Consider the following 12,031-nt stretch of genomic DNA (forward strand, 5'->3'; position numbering starts at 1 on the left):
CAAAATACGTAGTGATAATAAATCATTTCCCTGTTATTGTGTATTGTATGGTCAAAAAGTGCAAATGTGTAATCAGGAAATTAATTTCAGTTTTAAAATGAAGTCTATTGTGTTGACATTATCAACTGTTCACTAATGGAGACTTAAGATTCCACCTAAGCTTAGATGTGATTGATTGTGTGTATGGAAGGACATGGTGTTCAGCTCAGGGTGTATTCCCATTGTTCTCACTCCCAGCGTTCTCAGGATCGGTTCCTGAGATTGGCTGTGTGTGTGTGTGTGTGTGTGTGTGTGTGTGTGTGTGTGTGTGTGTGTGTGTGTGTGTGTGTGTGTGTGTGTGTGTGTGTGTATTTATTATAATTTACCATCAGTTTTGCACCTAGCTGTCTAACAGAGCTTGTATTCATCACACAGCATCAGTTAGAGGCTCCTGCTGCATTCTGTATTGCTCAATTGCACATGCACATTGCTTCTGTTTCTACATACACACTGTACATGTGTGTCTGTTATGTAGGTCTGCAGTGTACCGTAACAGACTTGCTTCCAGTGATAGTTATTTGTTATCACCATCGTGCCCGCAATCGGTCATCAAATTGTCTTGTTTCCCAATGCAGCCGATTGCATTTTCTGATACGCCAACCAGTCACCTCCATTAACCTCAGACCTTCCAGATGGATGATGTGGAGCTTAAAATACAGACACTTCCCACAGACTAAACAGCAAACAATAAGTACAGAACTTACACAGCAAGATATTATATGCGTTAGAAAATGGAGGCATTCATTCTTCTCCCAAGTTAGTGTCTAGTTTTAACACCTGCGCTATCCGTGCCTCAGGTGTGAAGCCGTTCTGTATTAGAAGATGTGCTTCTCAAATCTCGTATCTAATCATCTCTTCCCTCGCTCCTTCTTTGGCTTTTGTGGCAGAAATATGTGATTTAATTCACCGAGGTGCTATGCCTCAAACATTTACATCTTCATCACAAATAAGCACGTTATCCGTGAGGCATTCACCACTCGCTCTTTTTCATTAAACCTGATTTCCATGTAGCAGAGCAGCCTGTTATGTTACAAAATAACAGAGTAAATGGATATAGCCTCGTTAATATTCTAATCCAAGTGGCTAAAAAAATATATTAATATGTTTAATAAGTATTAACAGGGTACAGTTATTGTCACGAGTCCTCCACAGTTCTATGATGGACTTCCGTGTTGTAATGCGTTTTTGTTTACATTGATGAATGTAGGTTTATTCATGTTCACCATGTTGCCATACCTGTCTTGTCATTGGTTGCTCACTTCGCGTGCCTTTATTTGTCTCACCTGTTTTCAGTTTGCCCATTGATTACCATGCTTTACATGTATAAACCCTTGTGTGTCTAAAATGTACAGACAATTTGCTTTGTATCCTGACATTATTATGGCATGTACCTGTTTGGTTCTCGCCTTTGTTTGCATTACATTTACATTTACAGCATTTAGCAGACACTCTTATCCAGAGTGACTTACTTTTTTTTTTATTTCAGTTTATACACATGAGCAATTGAGGGTTAAGGGTCCTGCTCAGGGTCCTGCTCAGGGGTCCTGCTCAGGGGCCCTGCAGTAGCAATTTGGTGGACCTGGGATTCAAACCAATGATCTTCCGATCAGTAGTCAAACACCTTAACCATTGAGCTACCACATCCCCCACCACATCGTTACCTTTATCTTTGCTGAGTCCGTTGTTTACCATGTGTAGCCCACCTGATCTGCACCTGTTCTGGGTATTGCTTAACGTTTGGAATTGTCTGCTGTTCCTAATAAAATGAATACCTCTAATCCTTCTATCCTGACCCAGTTATACAAAGGAAATAAACACGTTGTGCTTGTGCTGTACTAAGAAACTGATCAAACACAGGTTGGTGTGATGTGGACAGATTTACAATTACAGACCTTATGTTGATTATATAGGTGTTTTATTACCCTTATACGACAGGATTTTAGTTCTCTATTTATAAGTTTCAGATTCGTGAAGTCAGTGTTGATCTTACAACCATCCATTCCCCCCAAAAGTACTGACACTGGAGACTCCTTCCAAATGTACCCTCCTGAAACATGGTGGCGGTAGCATAATATCGAGAGTTGTCCTTGGGATGTTTCTTTCTCTGAATTATACCTTCCATATCCTGTTACTAACTTGAGTCACTAAGTGGATAAAGCACTTAAGGTGCTGGGTTGTATACCAGAGGATTGGGGTTCAAGCCCCAGCACTGCCAAGCTGCCATTGTTGGGCCCTTAACTCTCACTGCTCCAGGGGTTCTGTATCATGTCTGACCCTGTGCTCTGACCCCAATTTCCAAAGTTGGGATATGTGAAGAAAGAATTTCACAGTGTTGTAATGTATATGTGACAAAATAAAAGCTGCTTCTTTATTTTTACTGTCTCAGAACTTTGTTCCTTGCTTGTTAAGGTAACCCAGGATAGTTCCTAATCATAACATTTCAGTGTCAGGTTAAAATATTAAATTATATGGAAAAGATCATGGGGTAAATACTTATGCAAGGGACTGCATCATTATTGTTAATGCTTGTCAATCAGATGTAGGTGTATTTTCGCCTTGAGGCAATCTTGATATTTGAATTCACCTATTGACCAGCAGGGGGCATTTTATTTCAAATGAAAAACTTCAAACGGTTAAAACTTTGTTCTATATAATAATAATAATAATAATAATAATAATAATAATAATAATAATAATAATAATAATAATAATAATAATAATAATAATAATAATACAACCAGTGCAAATTTTTTGAATGGCAAAATAGCAAATAAAATTTTAATATACCTGCACAGAATCAACAAACAGGGTAAGTTGTTTCCATACACATCACTTATTTCATCCATATAAAATCACTATAAAATGGCACTCATTAATACTGCTTTGCTTAAACGTCTATGGGTTTTTCAAACATTCCCATGATAAGTGGTAAAAAAGTCTCTCTTGCCAGATCATGCAATGTTGTCAGAAGGCACAGCAAGGAAAAATCAGGATGAGTTTAATCTGGAGCCATGTTTCTCCTCTCAACCAAGAACTAAAGCCTTAAAACTGAGGACCTTTCATTTCTCCCAAATATAAGATGTGTTGCGGAGGAAAGAGAGAAAGTGGACTAAATAAATAAAAGTGGAAGTGGCTTCAGTCATTTTAGGGTACTTGATGTTTAAGCAGATATTTATATTTTTTTTAATAGCACGTCAATCTATTTGGCTGTTTAGACATTCACTCACTTCACATACATTCTCTAGCATCACAAAAATAGAAAGTACAAAAAATACTATGAGCAGGAAAAAAAGAGCCACGGAAATAACACTGATGAATCAACGATCTTATAAAAACAGCGGGTGGATAGCACGCGAACATGTAGCCTGCGTGTTTGGCACGGAAACTAAGCAATACACTGATGTGATGTTTTGTCTCGATTGCTGATCCAAACGGTGAGACAGAAATGTGTGAAATAATTTGGCACTGTCAGTGAGTGCTGTCTTTCCTTCAGGACAGACAACCAAGTCTCTGATATAAGAGAGAGGGACTGTGGGGTAAGTCCATATTAAGGCACTGTGACATGGAAGGGGCTTCCAGGCACCATCTCATCACCCCATTTGACGATGAGGATGTAGTCTCCTTTCTCCTTGACTGTATATGTGACATTGTACATCCTGTTACCCATGTGCTTGACATAGACCTCTTCACACGGAGTCTTTGGCCCGTGCACACCCACCATCAGCATGTTTGTCCCTGCAAAAATAAATCATATTTATTAATCGAATAATAAAAAGTTTCGACCACCATTTAATTTTTTTTAGCTTAGTCAGTTATGGTTCGATTATAATTTGATCGTTTCTTGCGGTGTAGAAACTTTTACACAACCTTCTGTATGAGCACAGAAGTGCAAAGATACATCTGGGACTATAAGTGACAATTATATTGGAATTTCACTACTGGTTTCTATGGGTTAAGATTGAAGACAGGTTTGGTCATCTCACCAGCTTTACTGCAGTCTACTGTGAAGGTGTTCTTCTGTCCGATGAAGGCTTTAGAGAGACCTGACCCTCGGGACACCACTTTGCTGGCATCAGATGAAAATTTGGGCAAAGAGGCAAAAGAACCAGCCATGGTGGATGACTTAGTGACGGTCTCCACTAGCACAGATGAGGTCTCATGGAGACTGTGTCCCCCAGACAGACGTTGACCTACACACAGAGACAAATAGAGACAAGTTTGTTGTTGAGACAAGTATAGTTTTTATATTTCTAAATATTATACAGATTCTGTGATAAAATAACTCACAGAAATGCACATTCACCTGTATAAGATAAGATGGCCATCTTTCTCACAGCACTCTTAGCGTGCTTGGTTTTTAATTACATGACATAGCTAACAAGAATTAAAATAGCTAGCTTCTTGTAAATAGATTTGGGATTAAGTTTAACTAGCTACTACTAAACAAAAAATTGGTCAGTTTTACTAGCAATGTACTGTAGCTACCGTTATCCTGCTCTGTAGACCAGTATATAATATCAATAGTAAGCTTTTGGTAAACTATTTTGGTAAACCATAGGTAAACTTGTATATTGTGGAAACTAGTTACGAAGTTACGAAGCTAACATTTTAAGTAACACTACAAGCCAGCTTCACTATTTATATCAGAATGTTCCGTTGTGCAAACCAGTAGCCTAATGCTAATCACAAGGTTATTAGCAAGCCAGATAACATCAGGCGTAATCTATGCTGTAGTTGAAACCATTACAATGGTTGCTAGCTAACTTTTGCCTAAATGTTGTGTTATAGCCTTCACACTCACAAATTGGTGGCCTGTTATAATGGTGTTATAGAGGAAGAACAAGCTACAAGGAATTGTCATAAACTAAATGTATATATTAGATATGTGTCCTGTGTCTGTAAATAATAATATTGTTTATTTATTCACAGGTGTGACCTAGGGTGCACTCTGTCAGCAAAAACTAGCATGAAAATGTTCCTAGTATTATAAAGTTTTGTCATTTTTCCATCTTCTTCGTCATCTTTCTTTCTTTCTTTCTCTTTCACACGTTTAAGCTCTTTCCAGAAAAAACTCTAATTCAGCATTATTTAACTTTACAGACGGATCAGAGTTACACAGGAAGTGCTAAGACCACAAACAACCATAGCATGGCCATGCAAAAAAAAAAAACAAAAAAACATTTTCTTTCTTATACTATACATAAAGTAAATACATTTTAACAACACAATGTCTCACCAGAGACTTTAGCTTTAAACGGGCTGCCGACGATATGCTGTGGTCCACCATATTTGATAGAGATAAGGTAGCTGCCGGGAGCCATGGGTGTGTACATGACCTTGTAACCCTCAGGACACTCTTGGCAGTCCATCTTTACCTTCGAGGGTCCGTCAATGGTGACAGAGAGAGCTCCGGTTCCAGCATTGACTGTGTTGACAATGAATTCAGAGGGCACACCTGTGAGAGAAGGAAAGAAAAGAAATTATACATATTCAGTACTGAACAAAAAAGGAAATATTTCCTAGCATGAACATCAACCTACATGTCTGTGTAGAGGGTTTGAGAATATAGCATACTGGTAAGCACGAGCAAGAGTAAAAAGGTTTACAATTGTAAACAATAATTGTTACAATTGTGCTGCTGTGCAACTGGACCCAACGCTCCTTTTGTAGCATGAGAGCATCATTCGTTACATTGAGATTTTATAGAGATGATTAAAACACATGGAAAACATTAATCATTGGCTGGATGCACAACGTCTGATTGGCTCCTGATCTTACCCTTACCTACAGTAAGTCTGCCTAAGTTGTTTATGAGCCTAACCATCTTGTCTCCAGCTCATTCTGACACTCTAATATTTTACACAAACAATCTCTGCTAATAACCATTTCTAATCAATAACAACTTCTAATCACGCACACAGAAGGTCAGAACTTGACAAAATAGAACTTCTTAGTAAAATTTTCCATCATCATTCCATGTACAGCAAAACAGGCTCGCGTTTAAAAATAGCCCATAGATGATATATTCTATAACACATTATTACTCCCAGTATGGATATTATACTAGAGCCTGTAGTGTAGTTCATTGCATTATGAGTTATTGTTACCACGTGAAGTTGATTGTTTTCTAATAACCACACATCCTGAAGTCCTCTCAGGAATACTGATGGTGAAAACTCAGAGGATCAGAAAGAGCTTCTTCCCTCAGGTCATCAGACTCCTCATTACAGACATGTCCACATTACAGAGCTCATAAAGACTCTACAACTCCACTGACACTCTGCACACTGCACTTTTTATTGATACTACATGCGACATTTGCTACATCCTTTTTTTTGCCCATTCTGTACCGTTATTACATGTAAACATAATTGCACATCAATATTCCATTTTGTTCAGTTTGTTTAGATTTATCCTTTATTTTTATACATTTTTTTATTAATTAGTTTATATATATGCACGGTCCAAACACGAGCAGGTCAAGTTTGCATTTCATCGTGTGTTGAATACTTTATATAACTCTGTAGGTGACAAATAAAATACTGAATCTTAACTCTTGAGTTTCTTAATTTAGAAGGTATTTATTATGTCATAGTTACATGTAATACTGCATAACATCCATAAAGCAGGTGGCTTCTCTTACCATTTATGTTATAGCAGTTATAAACCTCATTATAAAAAGTCATTACCTCACCAACCTCCCAATTTCTTCACACCAGTGAAGTTGATAAGCCAAAAAGTGCAATGTGCCATTTCACATGTCCTCTGAGGGCTGACTGGAGACTTTTTTTTTTTACCGTACATAAAAGTTTCCTTAAAAAAAAATGCATCATATCATCTTTTTTAAATCCACTCACATTATTAAATGTCCCTGTGAACTGTCACAATAAAGCCTTAACTTAATATAATCCTGTGATTTATCTTAACACTGGAACTATTTTCAGAGCTGCTTTAATTGAAAGTTGTTCAACTTTTGAAGGACTTGCTCTAGTATAATATACACTTTGTATTTCCTGATGTAAGAAAACTATTACACTCACTTATATTGTGACACACGGCTCCTGATGCATTTGATATAAGGTTGCGTTTGGTGTTGTGTGAGTAAGTGAGTTCGGTTACCTGTAGTTCCTCCCTCCAGTCCTGGGCCAAAAGCAGACACCATGCCTGGGTCTCCGGCTTGTCCCGGTTCTCCCACGCGGATCTTAAAGGGGCTACCAGGAATGTGGCTTCCATTGAAGCGCACGTCAATGGAGTGGACACCGTTCTCACGTGGGATGAAGCGAATTGCATGTTTGTCTACAGAGAGGGGAGATACAGTGTTCAGTGTGTGTGTGTGTGAGTGTGCTCGGTGTGTGTGTGTGTGGGTTTGTGTGGTCACCATTGTCTAGTTCTGTGATGTAGCACTCCTCCACTGCACCGGAGGGTGTGTGAACCTTGGCATCAATCATACCCCTTGCCCCGTTCAGCTGCACTGCAAACGACGCTTCCTGGTTTACTTTCAAACCTGTTTCCTGTAAGAAAAAAGATCATTGATAAATATATTTTACTGCTGTACAACAAAAATACAACCTTTTTTTTGGACTTATTTTATGACTCAAAGGTACACATGGTTGGCATGGTGGCTTAGTGGTTAGCAGGTTTGCCTCAGGAATCGGGTTCAATTCCCGCCTCTGCCTTGTGTGTGTGGAGTTTGCATGTTCTCCCCGTGCCTCGGGGGTTTCCTCCGGGTACTCCGGTTTCCTCCCCCGGTCAAAAGACATGCATGGTAGGTTGATTGGCATCTCTGGTAAATTGTTCGTAGTGTGTGAGTGTGTGAGTGAATGAGAGAGTGTGTGTGTGCCCTGCGATGGGTTGGGTCTAGGATAATCGATGACGCCTGAGATAGGCACAGGCTCCCCGTGACCCGAGAAGTTCGGATAAGTGTTAGAAAATGAATGAATGAATGAATGAATGAATGAATGAATGAATGAATGAATGAATGAATGAATGAAGGTACACATGGGTTCCTCTCAGTTGCAGTGAAGAAAAAGTTTAATACAGGGTTTTTATTCCTTTGAGTTGTTACTTGTTATAGGAGAAGTGGCTACATGGGTGTCATACAGGATACCAACATTGAAAGTAGTCTTGCCTTACATCCTTAACCATAACCCGCACCTTAAATCATCACTAAATGGTTTATCCCCCCTATGTACTCAACTGGTCATGTACAGTATACTGTATGTGTCTCTGAGAGAGTGCAAAAGAAAGAACAAGAGAGAGAGAAAAACCCACCTGGAGGCTAGTAACTGTAAGTCTCCGTGCGTCGTCTGAAAGAGTTGCTATGGGAACGATGAACGGACTGTCTGGGATGTGCTCATCATTGAATTTGATTGACACCTCATAGTCACCTGTCAATCATCAAAATCCGCTCTTCAACAATCAATAATCTCATTCACACACTGGATCAACGTGAAGCTATCAATCATGTCAAGACATTACTAAAATGTATTTACAAATGAAAAGGTAACGGGTTGTGATCCTGTATTTATCACATCTTACCAGGCTCTTGAACCACGTATGCCACGCCGCAGGAGCCGTCCTTCCTGTCTTCAAACGAGATCTCAGCTTTACTGGGTCCCTCCACAGCGATAGATAAACCACCAGCACCTGCTTCACGCGTCCAGATACTGAACTCCGCTACATGACAGGCACATATGAAGCAGTTTTAGTGAAGCTATTTACAAAGCCGGAATGGCGCAGTGTTTAATCAATCGTGTATTAGGGAACATCAAGCAAGTGCACTTAACACACCTGGAACTCCTGCTACTCCTCGGTCGAGACCGGTACCACCTGCACGCACTTTATGAGCTCCTCCTTCCCCGAGCGGACCTACTGTGAACTGGAAGGGGCTGCCGGGAACGTGCTGGCCGCGGTATTTGACGTTGACAGTGTGAGGGCCCATCTCCTGGGGAACAAAGCGAACACTGTAGGTGCTGTTTTCACCCTCGATGATCTCTGCGTCCTCCATTTTTCCACTAGGGCTTGTCACCTGAGCCGTCATCTCCTGAGTACTACTCTCATCTGAGAGAGAGAGAGAGAGCGAGAGAGAGAGAGAGAGAGAGAGAGAGAGAGAGAGAGAATGAAGTAAGGATGGTTTTAGGATTTGGATAGGTTTGGTTTGGATTCTCAGTTGTTTCGTAGGTAAATAAACCCAAGTTCACACTTATGTCCCAAGAGATGTGTGACCCCTCTCATCCATAACCCCCCTTCCTGCGCACACACACACCCTCAGGTTGGCGCGACTGGACGCCACTGAAGGGCCCCATGAAGCCTCCAAACACGTCTCTGAAGGGATCTCCTCCAAGCTGCGTGCTCTCCTCCACACGCACTTCACGCTTGGTTTCTCCTGCCCGTGTCTTGCTGATCTCAGTGCGCTCGGTGCGCGTGTATGTGTGGCTGCTGCGCGTGAAGGTGCGCGTTAGCCTTTCTTGGGCCGACACCATCTGAAACCAGTTTCCTGCAGGACGCACGGGTCCAGAGAGAGGGAGGAAAGCCAGAGCGAGAGAGAGAGAGAGAAAGAGGGGAAAAAAGCAGTAAGACAAGAGGAAATCAGGACAGCGAGAAAACCATGCATGCTGCATTTACTTTAGTTCAGTGTCTCTTTTAAAGCATATTGGCTCTCTTTAGAACAACAAACAAGTGAAAAGATAGGAACAAAGCACAGGCGTTGTGACAGATGGAATAAGGTAAAGGAAAATAGTACTTGTCTTCCAAAGTCATTTGTTGCTTCCCACCTTAAGCTTATAATTATGTAACGCATAAACGGTTCAGTTAAGCTATAATTAAAGCTCACCTGGGATTTTGAGGTTGAGGTCACAGGTGCTACCTACAGTAGCGATAGATGGAGCGTGCCTTCTCCGGGTGATGCTTTCCTTCATCCTGCCTTCCCCCAACACCTTCACTGTGAATGGACTTCCTGCAGAGAGTTTCACAACACACAAACATCACAAATAACCCCAAACTCTTCACCGTCTCCTCATGTCCAATATATGCAGCATTTATAAGGTATCAAAAACACTTCAGTGCAACAATGTTTTATTTCTGGCTGTGTCTACAATACATGACAGTTTTATAGGCTTCATAGTGAATGATGAAGGTTGACAAAGAGAGCTTTTGGTTGCAATTGCTGAAAATGAAATGCGATATAACAGGAAATGAATAATTTCTGACACAAATAAACAGCAGTACCATGCGGACATCACGTGATGTGAAGGCAAGGCATTGCTTTAAATTGTGGCATGTCATGTGGTAATGTATTTCCATGTCACTTCATTTTCCTGGTGTAGTGGCTTTGCTTGAAATGTGCATTGCATTTTAATTGAATTCAATCAAATTGATTTGTATAGCACTTTTAACAATTCACATAGTCTCAAAGCAGCTTTACAGAAGTATGGAAATAGACTAAAATCTGTTTAAAATGAAGTTACTTAATATCTCTAAGAATTTTCTCTAATTAGCAAGCCTGAGCTGATGGTGGCAAGGAAAAAAAATCCCTGAGATGATATGAGGTTCACAACCTTCCAATTGGTAGACCAATATACTTTGGGGGTAAAGATTTGTAGTTATTTCTTAGTTAGTTTGTTTTTTCCAACAAATTAAACACTTTTTTCAAGCAAAGTATATGGTGATATCAAACCCATTTCTGCCCTAAGTCTTTGGTCGTAAGCAGCTAAAATCTGAAGGTGTTCCCGTACGGTTAGCCGTATAGACGGAAAAACTCGTCTCACACTGAAAGCCAACACAGTCCTGACTGATTTTCTATCAGATGTGCAACGCTAAAGTAGTTAGTTTGTTAATACTTCCTAAAAATGTCCCATACGAACGAAACTCCAGTGTACAGGTACAAAGGGTTAAAGTAAATGAGTGTTGTGTCCTGTACCTGGCACGTGCTTGTCCGCAAACTTGATGTTGATGATGTAGGTGCCTGGCTCTGTAGGGCAGTAGGTCACTTTGCATGTCCCATCCTCTATGTCTTCACAGTTAATGTCCACTTTGCTGGGACCTTCGATGGAAAGACCCAGACCACCGTAACCTAAAAGACAATGGAGGGATATTCACCATTATTAACACTGCTACAATTAAACAATTATGAGTCCTGCTCAGAAAATGTTATATATATATATATATATATAGATAGATAGATAGATAGATAGATAGATAGATAGATAGATAGATAGATAGATAGATAGATAGATAGATAGATAGATAGATAGATAGATAGATAGATAGATAGATAGATAGATAGATAGATACTATATATTTAGAACTAATAAATTTTCATAGTATTCATAGCCTAGAATTTAAAAGAGCAGTATGGCATCCCACAAAGTTCTGGTTTAGGCCTCCTTCCGTTCTGACGTATTTTAATATTTTTTAGGCAATATTTTGAGATATCCCCTAAAACGGGTTGTAGAAAGTCTGAAGCCTATCCACGGGGACAATTTACACTCACACACCCATTCATAAACTATGGACAATTTAGTGATGCCACTCAGCCTACAACACATGAGGGAGGAAACCAGAGCAGCCAGAGGAAACCCCCAAAGGTTGATCATATAATTACAAACGTTGCCTAGTTCTTGCTGATTTCTTGAAGCAGTATAACCCATCCTGAGCACTTAACTTTTTTATTCTTTTTTATATTAGTCCTAACATCTAGACATAAGACATACCTGACTATTTGGAAGCTTTATTTATTTGTTTGTTTGTTTGTTTATATACAAGGCACTTTGTGATTTGAGTAAAATGAAAAGTATTAAATGTAAACTTTGCTTTGCTTTGCTTAAATGTAAACTTTGTTTAGTTTAATCTTTACATCTCAACCTATTATGATTTTGTAACTCATCAATTGAAATATCGACTCTCACCTGCATTTCTGGTGTCTACGATGAACTCGGCCACCTCATAGGTGTGTCCCTCCACCAGACCTTTTCCGAACACTTTCACTTTGCTG

The 12,031-nt window shown here is 39.7% G+C and overlaps 1 protein-coding gene across 7 annotated transcripts in view; it reads right to left on the bottom strand.

Annotated features, from left to right (window-relative positions):
- Positions 1 to 2,786: 2,786 nt before the first annotated feature.
- flncb (filamin C, gamma b (actin binding protein 280)) overlaps positions 2,787 to 12,031 on the bottom strand; it is an 82,054-nt gene continuing 72,809 nt past the window's right edge. For 4 of the 7 annotated variants that reach the window (XM_027151442.2, XM_027151446.2, XM_027151445.2 and 1 more), the window contains 12 exons: positions 11,946 to 12,031; positions 10,958 to 11,110; positions 9,872 to 9,994; positions 9,305 to 9,535; positions 8,830 to 9,099; positions 8,578 to 8,715; positions 8,311 to 8,426; positions 7,418 to 7,550; positions 7,159 to 7,335; positions 5,276 to 5,494; positions 4,023 to 4,229; positions 2,787 to 3,774 (listed from right to left, as the gene is read on the bottom strand). The exon at positions 11,946 to 12,031 is cut by the window's right edge and continues 118 nt beyond it. In XM_027151442.2, the coding sequence (XP_027007243.2) occupies positions 3,587 to 3,774; positions 4,023 to 4,229; positions 5,276 to 5,494; positions 7,159 to 7,335; positions 7,418 to 7,550; positions 8,311 to 8,426; positions 8,578 to 8,715; positions 8,830 to 9,099; positions 9,305 to 9,535; positions 9,872 to 9,994; positions 10,958 to 11,110; positions 11,946 to 12,031 (2,041 nt within the window). In that variant the 3' untranslated portion in view covers positions 2,787 to 3,586. The remainder of the gene's footprint in view (positions 3,775 to 4,022; positions 4,230 to 5,275; positions 5,495 to 7,158; positions 7,336 to 7,417; positions 7,551 to 8,310; positions 8,427 to 8,577; positions 8,716 to 8,829; positions 9,100 to 9,304; positions 9,536 to 9,871; positions 9,995 to 10,957; positions 11,111 to 11,945) is intronic. The other 3 variants (XM_027151449.2, XM_027151448.2, XM_027151447.2) reach the window with 1 other exon arrangement.

The sequence above is a fragment of the Tachysurus fulvidraco genome, chromosome 19 (genome assembly GCF_022655615.1).
Source record: "Tachysurus fulvidraco isolate hzauxx_2018 chromosome 19, HZAU_PFXX_2.0, whole genome shotgun sequence".
Lineage (NCBI taxonomy): Eukaryota > Metazoa > Chordata > Actinopteri > Siluriformes > Bagridae > Tachysurus > Tachysurus fulvidraco.